General features: G+C 36.4%; 1 protein-coding gene across 1 annotated transcript in view; it reads right to left on the minus strand.

Annotated features, from left to right (window-relative positions):
• The window catches only part of LOC150080497 (arylsulfatase B-like), a 39,017-nt gene extending 25,184 nt beyond the window's left edge, over positions 1-13,833 (minus strand). The window contains exons 1-4 of the mRNA XM_090380713.1: positions 13,735-13,833; positions 12,914-13,073; positions 8,287-8,399; positions 6,279-6,413 (exon numbers count right to left, since the gene is read on the minus strand). Of these exons, the coding sequence (XP_090236839.1) occupies positions 6,279-6,413; positions 8,287-8,399; positions 12,914-13,073; positions 13,735-13,833 (507 nt within the window). The remainder of the gene's footprint in view (positions 1-6,278; positions 6,414-8,286; positions 8,400-12,913; positions 13,074-13,734) is intronic.
• Between the last annotated feature and the right edge of the window lie 8,464 nt (positions 13,834-22,297).

Raw genomic sequence — 22,297 nt, forward strand, 5'->3', positions numbered from 1 at the left:
TGGACTGAGTCGAAAGCAGCTTTCATATCCAGAAAAATGGTGTGAAGATCTTCGTTGTCATTCCAGGCCTGAAGTATTTTCTGTGATAATGACTGTAGGCAGGTTACGGTAGATCTATTAGGCATGGCATAATGGGTATGTTCTGGCCTATGCGCAAAGATTGCGAGTGCTACATCATTATAGATGCACTTCTCGAGGCATTTCAGGAAGGGAGAGGCAATTGATATTGGCCTGAAGTCAGCCGGTCTTTTCGCATGAGGCTTTTTCGGAACTGCCACGACTCTGTATGATAACCAGCTTGAAGGTACCTGTGCAAATTTGAGAACTTTGTTGTAGAGTTGAGTGAGCTCTTTGCTGATGAAATAAGAAGCGATTTTTAGACTAAAAAGAGGTATTGCGTCAATTCCTATGGTGGACTTGTCAGGTAGAGAATTTATTATTTTTATTAGTTGTTCTTCGGAAATTTCTGTATTACTAGTAGGTGAAGAAATGTTCAACGCTTCGTTCCAAGGATATGCTTCGGACTCACGGTGATCTCGCTTAATACGGAGCACATGCTCACACCATTCCTGGACATCAAAAGATAGAGGGGTGCAACTATGACTAGTGGACCACACACGTTTTCCCCTGGATAGCCGGCCATTCATGAAATTGTCAATAGAAAATTGTTTCCTCTTCTGGAAATCCATCCTTGCATTGGAAAATTTGATGTATGACTCTTGTGAAGGCGACTTCTTGTAAGAGGCATGGGCTGCCTGTTTTTCCCTAAAGGCCTTGGTCAGGAAGTCATTCCACCATGGCTTTGAGTGGGGACTTAGGATGCAAGTTTTGGACATTGCAGACCTTGTAATGAATTCCATCCATCTCGAAAGCCAGTAGGCAGCCTCATTTATGTTAAGCTCAGCCAGTATGTTCCATGGGTAAAGTTGGAAAAGGGTAGTAACTTTTCCAATGTTGATGTATTTGGGATTGTATATTCTCCTGACAGTGTTTGTAGTTTGTAGTTTTCTACGTTCATCCTTAGGTGCCTGCATAGATATCATCGCAGCAATCGGAACATGATCGGACGGGAGGAAGTTCTCAGTTATGGTCAGGGTTTCCTTTACTAAACAGTTTGAGAAGATGCGCTGCAGGGTGGCATCGCCGTGTGAGGGAGGAACATGAATAAGACCAATGCCCATATCCGACATGTTCGATGACAGAGTATCTAGGAGCTTCTTTGTGGCTGGCAGTGGAAGGTTAAAGTCTCCGAGGATGATGAGCTTTTGCCGATGATTGGTTGTGGATGACAGCCATGCTGTCAGATTAAGGACAGAATCCTCAGAAACTGGTGGGGGTAAATACACGGCACACACAGAGATCGACAAACCAGCAATTCGGTAGATTCCAAGAACAGCTTCTATGTCACTTCCTGGATAAGTGTATGCCTTAATCAGGGGTAGTGAACTCCTTTGACAGATTGCAACACCGCCACCACGTCTCCCAATTCTATTAGCAGCCAGCGTGTGATAGCCAAGATTTGAGGTGAAGGCGGAAATTTCCATTTCATCTCTGAGCCAGGTTTCAATCAGAATGACGAAGTCGTAGTCTGAGCAGGAAAGCAAATCAAGTAGGCCATCTAATTTGTTTTTGACACTCCTGATGTTTTGTAGGAAGCATCGAATTTTTATTTCGACAGAAGGTTGTACTATGATGAGATTACTCTTGGAACCGTATTTGCTTTTCACATAATGATCTGAAATCTCATCCCGGGATCGATGTCGCGTTCGATGAGCCCTCTTACTGGATATTCTGACTGGAATGCGATCGGTCCGATGTTCGCTCGTCATCTCCACGTTAGACATCCGTAAGTTGCACTCGCTCTCGGATATAATTTGGGAGACTCCGCTAGAGAGGACAGGTAGCTATGCTGTTGTAGTTATGCCTTGTTGTGGAATGGGGTTCGGGCTTGATAAGTTCTTGGTCTTTAGTGTCCCATAGTACGGCATTACCAATAGCCCTCTGGGCCAGTATTCGGCATTCAGGTATTGTTGGTAATTAGGCCCATCAATCTGAATCCTAAAGGAAGCATAAGACGGATGCTTGGTATTGATTTTGAAAGGCTTACCGGGTATGCCTAGTTCCATCAACAGTGCCTGAATTTCTTCAACTTTTGTCAACGGATCCAGCCTGCTAATGAATATATTTGCATGAGTATTGCTGGTGGCTTGGCGATCTCGTATTCTGAGGCTAGTGTTAACTACTCTCGTGCCAATCAAGGTGGTTTTGCTGTTTCTGGAAAACCGTTGGCGTGGGGCTGCTTGCGGCGGTTGAGGTTGAGGTCCGGGCATCTGGCCTTGCTGTGCTCCATTCATGCCTGCATTGTCAGAGTTCCTTTTCGTTGATTTTAGCATGGCGCTATAGGCGCTGTCTTTAGAGAGAGTAACTATATCCGTTTCGCGTAGTAGGAATGACTCAGGTGTGGGAGATGGGCGTTCCAGTGGGCCCGGACAAGGGAGCCTAGTGTTCACGGGCAAGAGACCTTGTAGTAGGCTCAAGGACTTTCGCTGATAATCTTCGAGCTGGCTCAGACGTTCCCTTAGCGAGCTATTTTCCGAATACAGTTTTCTTAGAATGCCTTCAATAGTTTCAAGTTTCTCAGTGTTACACCCGCAGAAAGCGCAGCTGACTTGAGCTTGTGATTCCGTTTGAGAATAATTATCAGTAACCCCAGGCAAAAACTTGTTCTTCGTAGCGGGTTCACTAAGAGTGGAATTGATCTGTGTGGTGACGTCATTAACAACATTCAGCATTCTAGAGGGAGAGACTGTGGGGGAGGGAGGCAGGTGCACTAAGGGAGCAGCTAATATGTCAGCTGTATCTGATGAATCCCTATTTTGCTTGCGGCAGATTACACATCTCCATTTTGATTTCCTAAGTTGCGCAGTCCGTTTTAGGTCTTTAATGCCACTACAAAAATTGCAAAAAAGAAGCTGGCATGATAATGAAGAACATTTTATAACGCACACGTTTCAAAATAGAGTTTTATTTTCCAAAAAATAGTTTTAAAATATTTAAAATAATATTTTAAAAATATTATAGTTCTTTGGACTACATTTGTAAGAATAAATTTCCGTTATTTCACCTCTGTATCAAATTGAGTTCATCAACTCACACCAGTTTGCAAAAAATATAAGTAAGTATACAGTTTTAAAAGTACGTAAGCACGTTTAATACATTTAGTTAATACAAGTGTTTCTTTTGTACGCAATTCTACCTTAGTTGCTAATGTCTTTTTAAATCTTATAGCATTTAATCAAAAAAGTTTCACGCATAATCGCATAAACATTAAGCATAAGTCAAGTTAATTTAAACTTAACTTTTTGGATACCAGTATATATAAATAAAGAATTTATAAAGTGCAACAGAATACACTAAATTTTAAGATGGTTACATATATATATATATATATATATATATATATATATCCCTTTTTTTTAATGAATGCAGAAAATTAGGCTCGGGTTTTGTTCCAGTACTTCTCTAATAATAGAAGATCTAAATCCTAAGTAATGGATGAGAATAGCATAGGATTTCAGTATAGAAATTTAGGGCCTAACATTTTCAACACTTCCTTATCTCTTCCTTCTTTATCAGTTTCCTTTAGATAAGGCAATAATCAACACTGTAAAATGATGGTTGGGACCAAAATAAAAAAGAATAGAAGATAATTTTGTACGTTAAGATTATTTTTATTACAAAATTTTACGAGCACGTTTCAAATTTACACGTTTTGGGAATGAAAGTCTATTTTCAGCCAAATTTTCCTATTTTATCTACAGTATTTATTTACAAATGACTGTATATTTGCAGATTATTTTATAGATATATTTACAAATGACTGTTTACTAGAAAAACTTTCGAGCATAAAGGCAAGTAAGGCTCCTGGAGCTGATGGCATATACCCAGTAATTTTGAGGGAGGTCGCCAGGGAGTCTATTGAACCATTGAAATTAATTATGAGGGAATATTTGGACTCGGGAGAGATCCTTTAAGATTGGAGAAGTGCCAACGTATCACCAATGTATAAAGGCAGTTCTAAGAGCGAAGTTGGTAACTCCATACCGATTAGTCTGACTTCAGTGGCAGAGAAAATATTAGAGGTAATGATTAAAAGTGCAATTCAGGAACATTTAGATAGGTATGGCATTCTTAATAGCACACACCTGGATTTTATTAAGGGAAAATCATGTTTAATTAACAGGTACTCATGAGCTGGATGTAGGGAACAATTTCGACATAATTTATTTGTATTTTAGCAAGTCAGGATTGCTGGGTAGCTGTAAGGTAGAAAGCAGAGGATTTTGATTAATGGATATTCTACAGATTGGTGTAAAGTTAGAAGAGGGTCCCCCGAGGATCGATTCTTAGTCCACTGATGTTTCTGATTTTCATAAACGACATCGATGATGATAGGATATTAATCTTGGTCTAAAAATTTGCAGTCGATGTAAAGATTGGTAGAGTAGTTAATGATCAGTACCAAGTAGCGTTCCTTCAGGATGACTTGAACAGGCTGCAAGAATGGTCAGAAAAGTGGCATTATGTTTTAATGCAGCAAAGTGCAAGATATTACACTTGGGGATAGCAATCCCAAAATAAATTATATTTGGTGGGTTGATATAAAGTTTCTGAGTAGTGTAAACAGGCAGCCATGAAAGCCCATGGTATCCTATCGATGATTCATTGACCATTATCCTGTAGAGATATGAAGGTTATAGTTTCACTATATAAGGCAATTGTAAGACCACATTTGGAACAATGCGTTCAAGTATGGAGACCTCATCTGAATTAAGACATTGAGCTTCTTGAAAGGGTCCAAAGATGGCCAACTCGCATGGTGAGGGCAGCAAAACTTCCACCATGCGAAGAAAGACTCCGATTATGTGGGCCACAGAACTCGGTAATCAGCCACCTTAGAGGGTGCTTGTTTGAGGTTTAAGGCTCTGAGAGGAGTTAGTAAAATGAATTAAGGGGGGAATCTTCACTGTTGCAGAGAATTTCAGAAATCAGGGGCAGAAGTTCAAATTACAGGAGTTGAGGTTTAGATTAGATTGTAGGAAGTTTTCTTTTAACCAGCGAGTCGTTGATTGCTGTTACCTTTTCAGGTAGTTGAGGCTAACAGTTTGAATAATTTCAAAAGTCAGCTGGATAGTAACCTATGTTAGGGAGGAAACAAATAATTTGATTTTTATCTACTCGTTTTTCTTTCTTTCTTTTTTTTAAATTTTTTTTTTTTTTTTTTTTTTTTTGTGGCCAGGGCAGCAAAACTGTGGCTTCCTTGTACTATTACTATTACTATTACTATTATTATATCATTGATAATCTCTTCTTGGCCCCAAATTCACGGTGCAATTTTGTGAAGAGAATTATCTGGTACCTCATGAATAGGACATCTTTACCACATCTGTGGCAGTTATTACAGCGAAAGACGTCGAACAAGGTAAGATATTTTTTTGAAAAGGCATCGCATCGTAAGAGGGCTTGTTCGTGGTTGTCTGAACCGTTTCCCTTTCACTTTGAGCATTGGTTGCATGCCGTGGTAATTCCGCGCTGCAGGTAATCAGCATGCTTTTATCACCTGAAAGGCAACTCGACTAGCTACAGTCAGACTGCATTTGCTCATCACTGAGCGTTGTGCATACACTCGTCTTCAAACGATCCAGTTGATGTGAATTACCATAAGAAATGTCAACAGAACGATGCTTCTTAATAATATAAATGATCTTCTTTTTAATGTAGAGGATCACACATTTTCCTCTACGTCAGAAATAAACATTGTGGATCATTAGTAAGATATTTCACATAAATATCCGTTGTTATAAAATACCGCCAGTTCGATGATAACAATTGTGACACTATGGAAGGCTGTATACGAGATAGTTAAATTTTTAAACCAAATATGCAATTCTCACACGAGAGGAACCTCTCAAAACTTAAAGCTGACAACCGAGGTTGGAGTAATGTTCCACTAATATAATCCAGTAACTCCCAGCTGTAATGGAATTTTTTGCACAGCTTCACGAACTTTAGATTTCTTGTTAACAAGACAACTAAAGTTTGCAATGTAGATCGTATTGCAACATTTTGGATGTTGGTTTATTAAAAATTGTCACCGTGAAATTGATATTAAACTTCCATCCGAAACTTCCAGAGTTAAAGAATAAAGTGTAAAGTAACAATTATTTTGTTTTAAATGAAATCTTTCTTCAATCAAAAAAAATATTATTTTTACTTACAGGGTACGCTGTATTGTCGTATTTATCATAGTGGGTATGATCATAATAATCTCCCATTGATAGCCAGAAACCATAAAATGAATCAAAGCCACGATAAACTGGAGTATATTCCTTCTTAAATGAACCAAGATGCCACTAAAAAGAAGATAAATATCAGTTAGTTTTAGTCATATTTTAATTGCATCAGTGTATAGTGAAAATACTGAAAAATACCAAAATATATAAGTAAAAGTTAGATATCAAGGACTGCATGTCCTGCTAGCCTTCCTAGATTACCATAATACGTCATCAAGATTTTGAAAGATGATTGGTCCAATATCATTTCTTTAGCACAATGGTTACAAAACAACGACCACCAACCAACACATTTGAGAACTTTCAAACAGAGAGTGCCACAATCTATGACCCTTTCAAACAAGTTTTACAGTAAGAGAACTTCGGGAGGATGATATACATTGAAAATAACACGCTGTAGAAAGAAACTGCAATTCATTTACCTGGGATGCTCCCAAACCTGTATGCCATCAGGGAAAAAAAAATATAGCACGTAAAATTCTCACCACTTATGGAACATGTTCAACCACAAATAATTTCTCAGAAGATATTTTTGCACCAGAAAGCGAAAAACCTGAAAGTGGAAATGAACTACAGAGGCCATTTTCAGTCGAGCTGTCATCTTCTTTAAAACAAGATTATATAATGATATTATTACAATGAAAACAAGATGACATTATGAGACATCAGAGCAAAAAAAAAGAAGTTTTGATATCTCATATCTCTTTATTTCATATTCTTTGACTTTCCTGGGCCACAACGAGAAAATAAGTTCACAAATGAAATGTTTACAGAAGCTAACAACAACATTGACTATCTGACGGAATAAAAAAATATAATAAGCGGAGTCTGGTCCCGGGTCAAAGGAGAAATCTTCAAATTGTCCAAGAACTTTTCAAACAGAGGATGCCACAGTCAGACTGGAATTTCCTTCCTGAATGTTTCAGATGGCAATGGAAAAATGTTTCTCATTAATCTTTTTCTGGTAAAAATTCCGATGGCCTAGTTGTAGCATCGTCTGGCATTACTGCCACACTGCCAACAGGAGGAAGAAGAGCTCATCCAGTCTTCAAACTATCTTTAAATGACAAGTTGTGACAACGGACTACATTTATAGGGCCAAAGGAAAAGTAAAGGTTCTGCAGATGTGTCGATTATCTGAGATGAATTCACAATCACTTATAATGCTGCCTTAGAGACTTTTGATTTCATCATGAAAAAAATCTTCTGAGAAATAACCTGATGTTAGCTAAACATTGCTAGTATTAGCTAAACAAATCATTCCACATGGAACCAAAGCCGATGAACTACAGACCTTCAAATGACATCATTGCAAAAACACCTCTAATATTTCAAGAATTGAAAGAAACAGTATTTTCAAATGTTACGTATGAAATCCATGATCGCAAGTGGTTTTGCCAAAGAGCCATCCTACCATCAAACATGACGCAATTAATATCACAATGCATCTTTCTCAACTGTCTGACACTGTACAAAATTACATGTCCGTTAACACTCTACCGAACATTTACGAGACAATTAACTACCCACCAGAATTTCTCAACTCTCTGGAACTACCAAGTGTGTTTCATCACAATCTTAATCTCAAGATCTACAGAATTATGAATCGTGAGTCTATATTTTACAACACGATTCACTGTCAAGAAACTCATGCCGTATGTTACTCAAGTCACCATCAAGACTGCCCATGCAGGCGTCAAAGATTTATTCATTGCATGTATTCCTCTCGTTCTTTCAGATCTGCAATTTTAATTTAAGCGATTCCAGGCCTAATACACCTATCAAAATATGATTTAAGAAGTTTTGATAGTTCTAATAGTTCTAATAATGATAGCAACTACTGGTTGAGAAACACTGATTCCTTAAATCTCATTTGGGTAAGTATAGAAGTTATATAAACGAATGAGGAAAATTTTGCAAACTTTTAACTTACTTTTCCAATGCCATGCGTTGCATATCCGCGTGTCTTCAGAAACTGCGGAATGATAGGAATGTCCAATGGAAGGCCGCTAGCTTCTCCAGCTAGTAGCACATAGTGCTGTAACCCTGAAAGAAATAATTTTTTCGAACAGTTTTAATTTCTAACAGCAATTTTTAACACTTCTAAATTCCAAAGGAACATCACTAAAGGTAACTGTATATTGTAAAGAAACAAAGTCTATCAAGTCATATTCTTGAAGCTTCTTAAAACATGATGCTGTCCTTTCCTTACTGTGATTTATCGCAATCAATTTCTTACGTAATTCAAAATACGTTTAGAAGAGGCAAGTTTCTATCTGGGTATCACGTATTTTACCCCATGAGTAGTGAATTATTTCCCTTGGGTTACTTACACTTCACTAGTAAAGACACAATAAAAAATGTTATTACTATTAAAACAAATTATATTAATGAGGGAGTAAAATGCATATTATATTAAAGCAGTTCATTGTGTAAAAGAATAAATAATATATAGGAATAAGATAAAAGCTTAGCTCAACAACCGATTACTTAATGCGCTATTTAAAAATATATCAATGTAATCGTTAGCTTTTTAGTTAAACTTTCAAAATTAATAACATGGTATAAAGTAGAAGCACGTCAAGTATACATTATCCTGTTATTCAAAATCTTATATTTAAGTTAATCATTCTTATTTTAAATAATAAATAAATATGATTATATCTATGATGAAAATTCACAGCTCCATCCAATTTTAATCATGTTGTCAAGATTGTGTAAATTATATGAGGGTCACTTTAAAAAAAAAAGTATGGCTGCACAATTATTTTCTTAGAAAATAATTATTTAAAAATACGGAAAAATTCATTCCATTCATTCCCGTTCCTTCCTATTGACTATAGAATCTCAAAATATTTCAACAACGATTTGGTAGTCAATTTTAACTCTAGGTCAAGCACGGGAATATATTAGAAGAAAGAAATCAATCTGGGCACTTACACCGATGTTCCCATGGATGGTTTCATTCACCTGGTTGGATGTGTCAAATACTGGGATTTACCAGCGCCGCTCAAATTAGCGAAAGAAGTGTGGATACAATAATTTACTACTTGAGTTAACCGAAAATATCCTTATAGTTTGTTCGAGACATATTACATTAGATCACAAACTTCAGAAGAAATTTGCTTTAGAGTGGCTTGCACAGCATGAGGCAATTTGGGAAGTCCTCCTTTCACAGTTTGCCCTTGGTAATAAAACATTCATGCACCCCGCTGAACCAGAAATTAAATAACAATGAATTAAGGGCGTTCACTCACTCACTCTATGAAAGAAGAAAGTGCAAATACCTTCCTCAGCAAGAAGAGGTAGCCATTATTGCCTTATGAAACAATAAAGGTGCGGGTTTGATGGGCATTATGGATAAAAGGAAAACTGTAAAGTTCTGAGGCATGCGGATAATGCTATCTTTTGTAACCTTAAGAGATATTCACAGCAAGTCCAATCAGAAAAAGACATGGAAGATATCTTTCTCCTTTAAACGGCGCAGGACTGCAGGCCAATCGGAAGACAATTGCAAACCGCATTGGATGTGTTTCCATATAGTTTGGTACATGTGATCCCCTTCACCACATAGCAAGAATCTCTCTCATTCTTAAGCACATCTTTTTGATCTATTCAAAGTTTGGGGATGATGGTAAGGCCGTTACAAGTGAAATTGTGGCTACTAGAGACTAAAGATAACTTCTACTATTCTACCAAAGAATATTATTCCTTATATCCAGGTAGGGTAAATAAAAAAAAATAACTCTGCAGCCATTGTCAATCCACTGCAGGGTGGAGGTCTCCTCAACAAGTCACGTTGAGGGAATTGGGCTAATCTATCACGCTGGTCCACTGCGAGTTGGCAGATCGACCGTATTTGGCAGTCAAGGGCTTGAACCCCGGTCTACTCAAAGAGTGTGTGCTATCGTACTCCCGTTCCTGACCACTCGGCTGCAGAGGCCCCAGGTAGGTCAAAGTTATAGAAATAGGCCGAGGTTATGGGGAAAAGCACGATATGTGAAAACAGTAAAATCAGTAAATTTAAAAGCATTCAGAGCAGTATAAATCCATTTTTATCACCTTTCTTAATAACAATGGAAGAACTAGAGTTAATATTACAAAAATCAAAACACCGAAAAGGCCTAGCCACAGACAATTTGAATGTAGAACTATTTAAATATGGTGGCACCTTACTAAAAAACACACTACTAAAATTATTTAACATCATATGGCATAAGCAATAGATACCCAAAGATTGGGAAACAGGAATAGTAATCAATTTACACAAAAAGGCTCCAGAAATAACCATAACAACTACAGATGGATAACACTGCTATCAACTCCTTCAAAGCTATACTCTAATATACTAAAGAATAAACTTAATAAATACAGTGAACAATTCTTAGAAGAAGAACAATGTGGGTTCAGAAAAGGGAGAACCACAATAGATGCCATTTTCTCATTACAACAAATTTTGGAGAAAAAAAGAGAATTCAATCTACCAACATTTCTACTGTTTATTGATTATGAAAAAGCATATTACAATGTAAACCGGGAAAAACTTTGGCAGATTCTACGTGAAGGAAATATTCCAACCCAACTCTGGAAAACGATGCAAAGACTATATAAAAACTCAAAAGTCTGCATAAAATATTTTAATGGTCAACTCTCAATTGACACCAATAAAGGAGTCAAACAAGGTTGTGGACTACCACCAAATTTATTTAATATCTACATAAATAAAATTCTTAAAGAATGGAAACAAACAATTAACAACGGAATACAGTTGAACAACAGGAATAAAATCCAAAGTATATTATATGCTGATGATCAAGTAATAATTGCAAAATCCGAATATGAACTACAGATAGCAGCAAATGAACTTGATAAAATATGTAAAAAGTACGAGATGAAAATCTCCACCTCAAAAACAAATCAATGGGATTATGTGGAAAAAACATACAAAGAGTCAAAATTGTTATTGATGACAAAATAATAGAACAAATATCTGACTTCACCTATTTGGGAAATTTAATATCAAATGAAGGCAAAGACATCCATACTAAACTACAAAAATATAATAAAATGAAGGGAAAGACATCCATACTAAACTACAAAAATATAATAAAATGAATGGAACGATTAAACACCACTTCGGAAAACAAATGACAACTGAAACAAAATTACGACTGCACAACATCACTTCAAAATCAACCCTTTTCTACAGCTTTTCTACAGCTGTGAGACTTGGGTCATAAATAAGAAAGATGCACACAAACTAGAAGCAGCACAAATGAGATTTTTAAGACCATTATTAGGTCTTAAAATTCTCATTAAAAATCTAAATTTCTTTGGTGGTCTAGTCTTGTAAAGGCTAGACCACCAAAGAAATTTAGATTTTTGTGAAAGCATATTTATTGCATTGGAAACAAATACTACCAAAATTATCTTGGATTAAGTTGTTTATGCCCATAGGATTATTAACGCACCAACTATAAATGCACCTTTCAGAAGAAGATATTTGCGGATATCTAAATTTCTTTTTACAAGGCTAGACCACCAAAGAAATTTAGGTATCCGCGAGGAAATTAAAAGTAGATAACAAAGTAAATGACATAAAACGGTATCAGAAAAAATAGATCAGCCACCTAGAAAGAATGAATCCAGACCGGATCCCAAAATTAGCCTTTAACTACAAACCTACAGGAAAGAGAGAGATGTGGGTCGACCAAGACAACGATGGTGAGATCAAGACCACCTCCAAGAGCTACAGCGGAACAGGTCTTAAAAGACCTAAGCCGGATCAAATTCATGATGATGATGAGAAGTCTTGAAAAGCGTTTGGATAATTAAATTAATTTAATTGCAGCGTTTTAACCCACTTGCAGAAAATTTGTATCAGAATGGTCAATTGATGGGAGGAAGCGGAATAAAAAAATAACAAAGAAAATAAACACTTTCACAATCGAGTCACACTTTTTCCATCACTAAAATTTCCATTCAGTTCAGCCTTTGCTAAACAACCTCCCCCCTCCCGGTCACTTTGAGAGGTAACTGCTCCTAACAACATGCCGTCCAAAGGTAAACGCGAGGAAACGTTCCATTATACATTCTGCAGGAAACATATATCGGAACGTTTAATTTGAATAATGTATAATGGAACCTGAACTTGAGTTTTTCCAACTGTGGAACTTACTGCATCAAAGAATTCTAATATCGTATTTCTCTTATAATTCTATTACCAAATATCTTCTTCTGAAAGGTGCATTTATAGTTGGTGCGTCAATAATCCTATGGGCATAAACAATAATTTAATCCAAGATAATTTTGGTAGTATTTGTTTCCAATGCAATAAATATGCTTTCGCATAAAATTTCTTATTTTATCCTCACTCACGCAAGTTTGGGTTGAATACTGTTTGTTACTAAAATGTACAGTAATACGTTTTCTTAGGCGTTAGCTTGAATTTTTGGAGTCCACAATATTATACAGAGTTGTGTAATTATTTTGAAGTAAATGCATTTTTTGTTTTAATGAATATGTCAATGATGATCTCGAGACCATTGCAATTATCTTACCTAACCTGATGGGATATCTTCCAGTCATGAGCGCTCCTCGTGAGGGTGAACACAAATGAAGGACGTAATAGTTGTTTAGAATTATTCCGTAGGCTGCTAGAGCATCAATATTAGGAGTGGGAATCTCAGGGGCCCCATGGAAACTAATGTCATTCCAACCCTATTCAGATAGAAAAAAAAAAGCCTAGATAAGAACGCTTTTTTTAAGGAAGAATCAAAAATTGCTTTTGATTTTTTCCTATTGACTTTGCTTCGTATTTCTCATTATGTATGACAGCCTGAAGAGTCCCTGTATAGAAGAATAACTTCCAATTAAATCAAGATAAAGACTGTATGTACCTTTATCTCCTAATATCCAGCAGCATTTGAAATGAAATTCCGAATGCCCAGTTATATTTTAAAGCAGGAATTTGATTATAAATTTGATATAAATTAATTAAACTTAACAGATAATATGGATAACAGATTATATGGAAATTAAACTGATGGGAACAATAAAAATGAACCAAAATGTCCAGATCGTATAAATAATGACGTTTACCACACACACAATAAGTCAAGAAAAAGTGTATGGAGAAGGTATAAAGTTATTTGGAGCATAGATTGTATTGAAAATTCAATAATGTAGCAATAATGTATATAAAAGAAGAAAGTACATTATTTAAATAACGCTAGTATAACAAAAAAAGAATATATCGTCATCGGTCTCTTGGGGATATAAATTAAAGCATTTAATTTGTCTCATAAATTAAAACTATATTTCTAGAGAAATTATATTGAGCAAATATAAGAATAATTTTTTGTTCTTTAGGAGTACTTACCAAATCATCGATATTAAAATAAATAATATGAGGAGGAGATGGAGATTCTGATCCAAAACATGTAGAAGTAAAGACAGCAACCATCCAAGCAAAATACATCGTTTTTCCAGCAGGGAAAATGACCTGCATACAAACAGCACATAACACTCTAAGTAATAATCTGGTTATACTGTTCTATCTAATTTCTAAATTCTAAGATTTCTGTAGTGTCAAATTGAAGCAAACAACCGACTTTTAAAAAGGAATGTGAAATAGTTAAATTAAAAACGAATGGAAAAGTGATTTATATATCCTAACTACGCTTGTTTGTTTGTTTGTTATTTGGTTTTTAGGAGCATTAGCAACTAAGGCCATATTGCTCCGAACTACGCTTGTGGAGAGATAGATAAAAAGACATTTTACAGCTAGTAGAATTACTGATTATAGCAAAGCTATTTAAGTAACAGAAATCATTATCAGACAATAGAGGACTAAAATTTCGTTCCTCTCATTGCCGCGATTCAGAAGATCATCTTTCCAACAACTGTGCTTCATAAATATAACATTATGTGTGGTCCTGGAAGCCTGTCAGCACTGGAGAGGGAACTTTATATCGGACTGTACGATTATTCTTAAACTTTTTCGATTACCGAATTTAAAAAAAAAAAATCTGTTTATACTTCGAATCGTCACACAAGGTCACCATAAGTTTGTTGTTTCCCAAGCAATACGGTAATCTGCGATAACCATTATTCAAATGTAGGACCTTACACCTACTGGTATCTAACTTTTACTGCCATTTTTCAGACAAGTAGACAATTTATCTAGACCACGGGCTTACCACAGTACACCAGCGCATTAGCGAAAACACAACGTTAGAGGGCCTCTGCAAAGGACGTCTTGCTAAAGAAATTCTCATAGTGGGATGTACAGTGACATTTTCCAAGTGATCCATAAATGAACAGCAAATTTAGGGACGTCATGGTGCCCCCTAAAGTTGCTATTCGTATAGTTGTACATCAAGTACGCAAAGATTAATATGTACAGTAAACCCTCGCTGTAAAGGACAACGCCTCAATTTAACGGACTAGGAAATAACGACAGCGTTCACTGGATCAGACTTTTCGTCCCGGTTTTTAAGACATGCATTAGCTTGAGCTAAAATATTTTTTCAGCCTGAGGAGGACGAGATTTTCCTCACCCTTACATGATAACAGACTGTACAGCATGTTACATATCAATAACTCTTCGGACTGAATAAGCTTTAGTCAGTTCGCATTACCACTATAGGAAATAGAAAATTGTCAAGCTCTTCTTTTATATACCAAAGGTAAACTACGGCTATGAGGCACGTGTATTCGATCACTGTCTCTACATTTCGTGCATCCTATAGTCGGTTTCCTTGTTTTTCTGGGAGAAAAACTCGAGTTTCTGGATGGGGAAGTAGGTAATCGTGCAACTTTCGTATGAGATCGACTAAATTGGCCACGGTCTTGGAAAAAAATAAAAATAATATAATTAAACACTTTTATACTATATGAATAACTGTAAGTTAGTTTGTTATGTGCTTGTGACCTGATTACTCTAAAATTGATGCAACAACTCTTCGGGATCCTTGTCGGATCAGACAAATACATGGGACCAATACATAAACTTTTCTCTTCTTTTAAAATGATTTTGGACGATAAACGCCACACATTTAAAATGGAATTGGATCACATTGAAAAATATATTGTTATTTATTATAACAAAGGTTATGGCGTTGTAAAATGATCCTTAATTTTAAACCATTTCATTAACAGTTTTGTTACTTTTAAATTCTGAAAATAATGAAATTATATTTAAATATATAACTGAATTATAATTGATAAATGCTAATAAATATAAAAATGTTGTTGCATATAACGTTTTGCTACATATTTTATTGGTCATATGCATGCACATTTTGCCTATTTTAGTGCATATTATCCGACGCCTAATAATAATAACTATTAAATGAAAAATACATGGAATTTTAACTCGACAAATTATGTCGAGTTAAAATTCATGAGTCACCTGGAGTGACAGGCGACACATGTCGCTGATGCCACCTTTCCCCAGAAACAATTCAGCACGTCATCACGGGATGCAGTGTGATCACACAGACGGAATACACTCACAGGCACAACCAGTTCGCCAGGATGGTACATAAGAAGCTAGCGAGAAATGCCAGTTAATCAAAGAAAATGTACCGTTACAAACTGTACTAGAGACCCAAACCCATAGGCTTTAGTGGGACCAGGCCATAAGTACAGTCAAGACGATCCTGCAGAACATACCGGACATAACCTTCATCGACAAGAAGGAAACAGCTACCTAAATGATCGACATAGCGGTGCCCAACGCCAGCAACCTCCAGGAAACCCATGAGGAAAAGATCAGGAAGTATAGAGACCTAAGACAGGAATTCAAAGAGATATAGCATATGAAACAAGTAAGACCATGCCACTCACCGTGTCAGCCACCGACATGGTGCCAAAGACCCTCCATAAGAGCCTAGCAGCAACAGACCTGCCAGAGAACACCTACAAGGAACTGCAGAAAGTCGCGATCCTGAACACCAGTAGGATAGTCAGATAGTTCCTAATAGTAACGATTGCCTGACATAACAACCACCCTGTGCACTACCTATCACCGAGTAGGTGGGATCTCGATCAGGAAGAAATAATAATAACAATACTACTAGTACTACCACTAATAATAATAAGACAGAATAGGATTTGGATTGGATTGAATTCAATTGGGCTTTTATGGCGCAAAAATCGACTGAGGTTACGATGCACCAAGGCAACGGGACAGGACAGAATACACGTGATATGAGAGTAATTATCAAAAACACAACTATAACAAAATATAGACATCGTATAATATCAAGCATTGGAACCAAAAATTATGGAATAAGAATTTTAAAATTTAGCATGCATAAATTTTAAAATCTTATCGAAATACGTTAGATATTTACCGTCGACATCTTCTTCGCTCGCTCTCTCTGTAATAAGTTTAACGTTCCTCAAAATGTTTTTAGATTCCTTCTCAGTCTTCTAGACCATGTTTGAGAAACAGGAATGCTCTTCGTGCTTTTCTTTTCGGCGTCGATTGAACAAAGGGGAAAGGGAAGCAGGCTTACTATATTCAAATTCAGGCAAAAAAGAAAAGGATCTGAATCGTATATTACGCTCACAGTGTATTATGCAACTAACGTCTGGCATTGCCAAGATTGTTAACTTTATTGCACCCTTTATCAAAATCCTAATACACTTTTGTCATCATAATTTACGATCCGCAAACTTTCGTCTACTTTTAATAAGTTTGGTAAGGAACGTAAATTTAAATTTTTTGCGACAGCAATGCCATTTGACGCTAATGAATTATTAACTGGAAAAAGATAGAAATGGCATTACATTAAAAAAAAACGAAAAGAAAAACTAACAAAGATTTAAATTCAAATGATGTTCTTCGTATCGTTCTTCTTCTTCTCTCTCTCTCTTTTTTTTTTTTTTTTTTTTTTAATGCCATCATATTTCTGGCTATAAATTTTCTAATGATAAAGTTTAAGATAAAACGTAAGGCGGATCAAATGGCTGAATTCTAAAACATGAATAAGTGAGCCATTGTTCATTTATCATAATAATGAAATAAATCTTGAGAAATAAAAGCAATATAATAAGATTAAGACAATAAGTTGCAAATAAGAACAAAGATACTGTCAGGAGTCGAAATGTAAAATTTTATAAAACAGAACTTTCCTTAATAAAAAAAAATATATATATAAAAAAATTGCGTGTGTGCTGAGAACGCATAGGGGAAGTTAAGTGAAACTTCTTTACAATATTTTAAAACGTTTATTATTTCAACGTTACAGTGGTTTAATATTTTACAATTGTTTTACAGGTTTATTAAAGTTTTTATAATTCTCTCCTTTGTACTCAATAGAGGTGGTTTTGGTAGTCGCATTGCATGTAGATGTGCTCTACACGCCTTACAACTCTCACTATTAGTCTTCGGCATGTTGAATTATGAATTTTTTTTTCGTCGAATTTTTTAGAGAGAGAGATAGAGTGCACCAGCAGAAGCGGCGAGGATTAAAATTAAGGTAACTATTCCAGGAGGTTATCAATCTGTGTAAAATTTCTCCTAACTCGATTATGACCTTGCATCTACGGAGTTTACCCGTTGGACTCTTAAATTTAGAATTGTGTCATATTTTCATAAGATTTGCCTTGTTTTAAATTGGTCAAATCAGTTAGGAGAAACACTTCACAATCTGTTGAACAATTCACCATACCGACATCCATTGTGGTCACCATGACAGTACATATTCACACGGATTGAGAAGCAAATGTAAATTACTGAGTTTTCCGACAAATACAGGCCGAGAACCTGAAAATTCAGGTATATGATCGTTTTGTGGCTGAAAAGCACAACGCACCTGTCGATTATTGCAGTGAAACATCTGAAATGTTATTATTATTATTAATATTAGCTATATGGTGCAAGGAAGCCTGAAGGTTATGCTGCACCATCCAAAAAAAAAAAAAAAAAAATTCCCAAGTTACCCTGAGAGGGAGAGAGAGAAGTAGAAGGGAATCACCAAGAAAGAGAAGAATGATGATTGTTGTTATAAGGTTTTAGGAGCATTGGCGACTAAGGCCATATTGCTTCGTATATGCTATCTGTAAATTGCATGTGCTCCAGGGTCAATTTTTTGTTTGCTGGACGAAAATCCGAGTTTCCCGGAGCGAAAACAATGCTACCCTCGCCTGAGACCGATTAACTAAGCCACGTTGTGAATAAGGCCCATAAAAATTCCTCAACTCATCAACAGGACTCGAACTCAGTTCTTTTCCACCCGGTGTGGGGAGGACGGCGATTCTACCAAGTGCTACCTACGAGAGCTCTGGAATGCCATCTCAGATGGAGTTGTAGTTGTCTGCCTCTTGGAAAGACATCTGGAGGCTGCAGTTGAGGCAGTTGCACACAGCTCAGTATGTTACAAGTGGATGAGCATGTTCTCTCGGGTAACTCTAATTTGAAATATTTTACATTTTTCTTACACCTCATCATCATCATCATCATCATCATCATCAGCCATTTTCAATCCACTGCAGGATGAGGCCTCTCCAGCAACTTTCCAGTTCCTTCTGTTTTGAGCACTGGCCATCCATTTACTGCCCACAAACTCATGAATTTCATCTATCCATCTCCGCCTTTGTCTTCCAAGTTTTCTTCTAACTCCTCTTGGATACCATTCTGTTATTTTCTTAGTCCATCTGTCATCATGTCTTCGAGCTATGTGTCCTGCCCAAGACCATTTTAGTTCTTTAGTTTTGATAAGAATGTCCTTTACTTGAGTTTGCTGACTAATCCATGTGTTTATCTTCTTATCTAACAGTCTGATTCCCAATATAATTCGTTCCATTCTTCGCTGTGTAGTTCTCAGCTTCTCTTCCATTCTTTTGGTGAGTCCCCAAGTTTCGCTTCCATAAGTCATGGTGAGGAGTATACATTGGTTCATTATTTTACGTTTCAGACAAACTGGGATATTGCTCTTCAGTATGTGACTATATTTCCTGAATGCTATCCATCCAAAACTTATTCTTCTCTTGACTTCTAGCCATTTATCATTATTACAGCTAATAACTTGTCCCAGATAAGTATATGACTCCACCTTTTCAATTACTGCTCCTTCAATCATTATTTCCCTTTCTGTGGCATACTTGTTCATCATTACTTTTGTTTTAGTCATATTCATCTTTAGTCCAAAATCTTTACTAACTCTGCATAACTGATTAAGATTTTCCTCCAATTCTTTGGGATCGTGGCCTATGACCACAATGTCATCTGCAAATCGTAAATGGTTTAGGTACTCTCCGTTCACATTGACTCCTTTCTGCGACCAGTCTAATCTTCTGAAAGCTTCCTCAAGGGCAGCAGTAAACAACTTCGGAGATATTGTGTCTCCTTGTCGAACTCCTTTCTCGATTTTAAATTGCCTACTGTCTTTGTCTAGTCTAATAAAGGAGGTAGCACTCTCATAATTTTCTTCAAAATCATAATATATGGGGTATCTATGTCTTGTCTTTCCAGTGCTCGAAACATTGCCTTATGCTGTATGGAGTCAAATGCCTTTTCATAATCTACAAATGCCAGGCATAATGGTATTTTATATTCATTTGCTTCCTCTATTAGCTGTGATATTACGTGAAGGTGATCCATAGTTGAAAATCCTGTCCTAAAGCCAGCTTGCTCTTTCGGTTGATTCTAATCAAGTATTCTTTCTAATCTGTTAGTAATGACCCTTGTGAACAACTTGTAGATGTGGGATAACAAGCTAATTGGTCTATAATTTCCAATTTCTGATTTATCTCCTTTCTTATGCAGCAAAACTATGATTGCATTATTCCACTGCTTAGGCGTCACACCTTTTTTAACGCACTTTGTGAAGAGCCTTGCCAGTTTTTGTGTTATGTCTCTTCCTCTCAATTTTAACAACTCTGACACCTATAAATTCTTACACCTATAAATACATAATTCTATTTCAGCTTAATTTTTTCTACATGCACTCACAGACATTTGCAAAGTGTTCCTTTGATATTTTGGTTGTATCTAAATTTAAAGTATTTGTGAATACTTAAAACAGTTTTCTTCGGATCATTTTTAAATTGCTTAGAGTCATACAATAATAAGTAGCAGCGACCCATTATTTATTTCTTAAATATTTCTCAAATTGCCTTCACATTACGTTTGCAATTAAAATTTGCAGAGAATAAACGATTAGGGACTTTACTAAGACCAAGTGAGAGGGGATGAGCGACATTTTACTGATATTCAAAATCCTCTGCACAGAAATGGACTTCATACAAGAAGATCTATGGTGTGAATTACATTGAGTGAGTACCAGATATCGTAGGAACAGACCTCCAAGCCACCCCGACCTGAATCTCCACGAATACGTCTAGGATGCTGTAGAAAGGCATACTGCAACTTGTTCGTACTATCCAATAACACTTAATTAGCTAGAAAGAGCACTTGCACAACAGCAGCAACTGATTCTGCAACAACTCATCGATACCTTGATTCCCTGATGTACCGCAGATGGACAAAATCTCTGACGGTTTCTGAGACTATACACTATACTAAAATTGTTGGACGTGCATACATTGTTCCCAAATGTGGCAAATACTTTTCCCACAAGCTTAAAGTACTTTGCTGCTGATGTATCACGTTCCAATAGAGCTGCAATTTGTAAATTGCTCTGAACGTTTTCTACGTACATTGATTGGAACTTGAGTTCATCTACATCAGGAGATATGTACATTATCATATTTACAAAAACGCTGTTTGCACATGGTCTGATCCGCTAATTGCTTTGACTAATATAGTAGAATCTCCTCATACGAAACGATTAGTATTGGTATTATTATTAATCAGATCAAATGACGCCAGAAAGCGAACTTATTCTACATCAGCCAAAAGAAAAAGAAATTCCTGAGACTTACAGATAATGCAAGTTATATGGGGAAGGAAAGTTCATCACAGATTGGCCTATTCTATTTGGTATAGCAAATTCATTTAATAGAGGTCATTGTTCCTTGGAACAAAGGACTGTCGAAGTCTCTGTGAAATCATACAGGAGGAATAAAGAAACTGTTAATAGGTGAAGGGGGACAGCAAATCCACTGGAAATTTATCCAGGAAACGCAGATTAAGGCTTCAACCGTACTCTTTCAGAGAAATTTGTGTTTAAGTTACTTCAATATTTTAACTATTACATTACTCTCAATCAAAATGACAACTACAAAAAGTTGCATCGCTCTCTCTCTCTTTCTGCGAGCCGCTCTCTGAAGCTACATAATCCAAATCTAAACCACTGAGTAATTGTGCTGTGAATATGTAAATTTTGTAAAATGCGTCCCTAAACTCCAAAGTTTGTTGCACCCGCCATGATCCCTAAATCCGTTTATCAGAATACAAGAGACAGCGTGCGCTACTTCTTTCTCCTTGCTAGTTTTGATTTACAATTGTATCAGTATCGGTAGCGGCAAAGAGGGTAGTATGGTTTTTTCTCCCGGAAACTGTGGTTTTTCGTCCACTAAACAGAAAATCGACCTCACAACACACACACAATTTACAAACAATATACACGGAGCAATGTGGTCTTAGCCGCTAATGCTACTAAAATCCTACTACTACTACTACTCATTTTTCAATTAGAATTTATATACCCTTGTGTGTGTATTTTCCAAGGAAGAGTAAAGATACCATCAGCATTCAGTTTACTCAACCTATTTAAGGCCTTCAATTGCCTTAAGCTCTTAAACACTGCAATCGAGTTCCCTCGCAGGTACCTTGTACTCAGACGCTGCAATTTACAAAACTGAACTCTTTCTTGGTAAGTGGATCGATTTGTTCCCATGACTGAACCAGCCGTTGTTTGCAGTGGTTCCAATGGATCCACATTCTTCCCAAAATGAGCCTTCCAAACCTGTATACAGAACTCAAGATGCAGCCTAACCATTGCCTTATACAACTGGATAATCATGTT

The sequence above is a fragment of the Mastigoproctus giganteus genome, chromosome 9, assembly GCF_048544385.1.
Source record: "Mastigoproctus giganteus isolate SK-2022 chromosome 9, ASM4854438v1, whole genome shotgun sequence".
NCBI classification, from domain to species: domain Eukaryota; kingdom Metazoa; phylum Arthropoda; class Arachnida; order Uropygi; family Thelyphonidae; genus Mastigoproctus; species Mastigoproctus giganteus.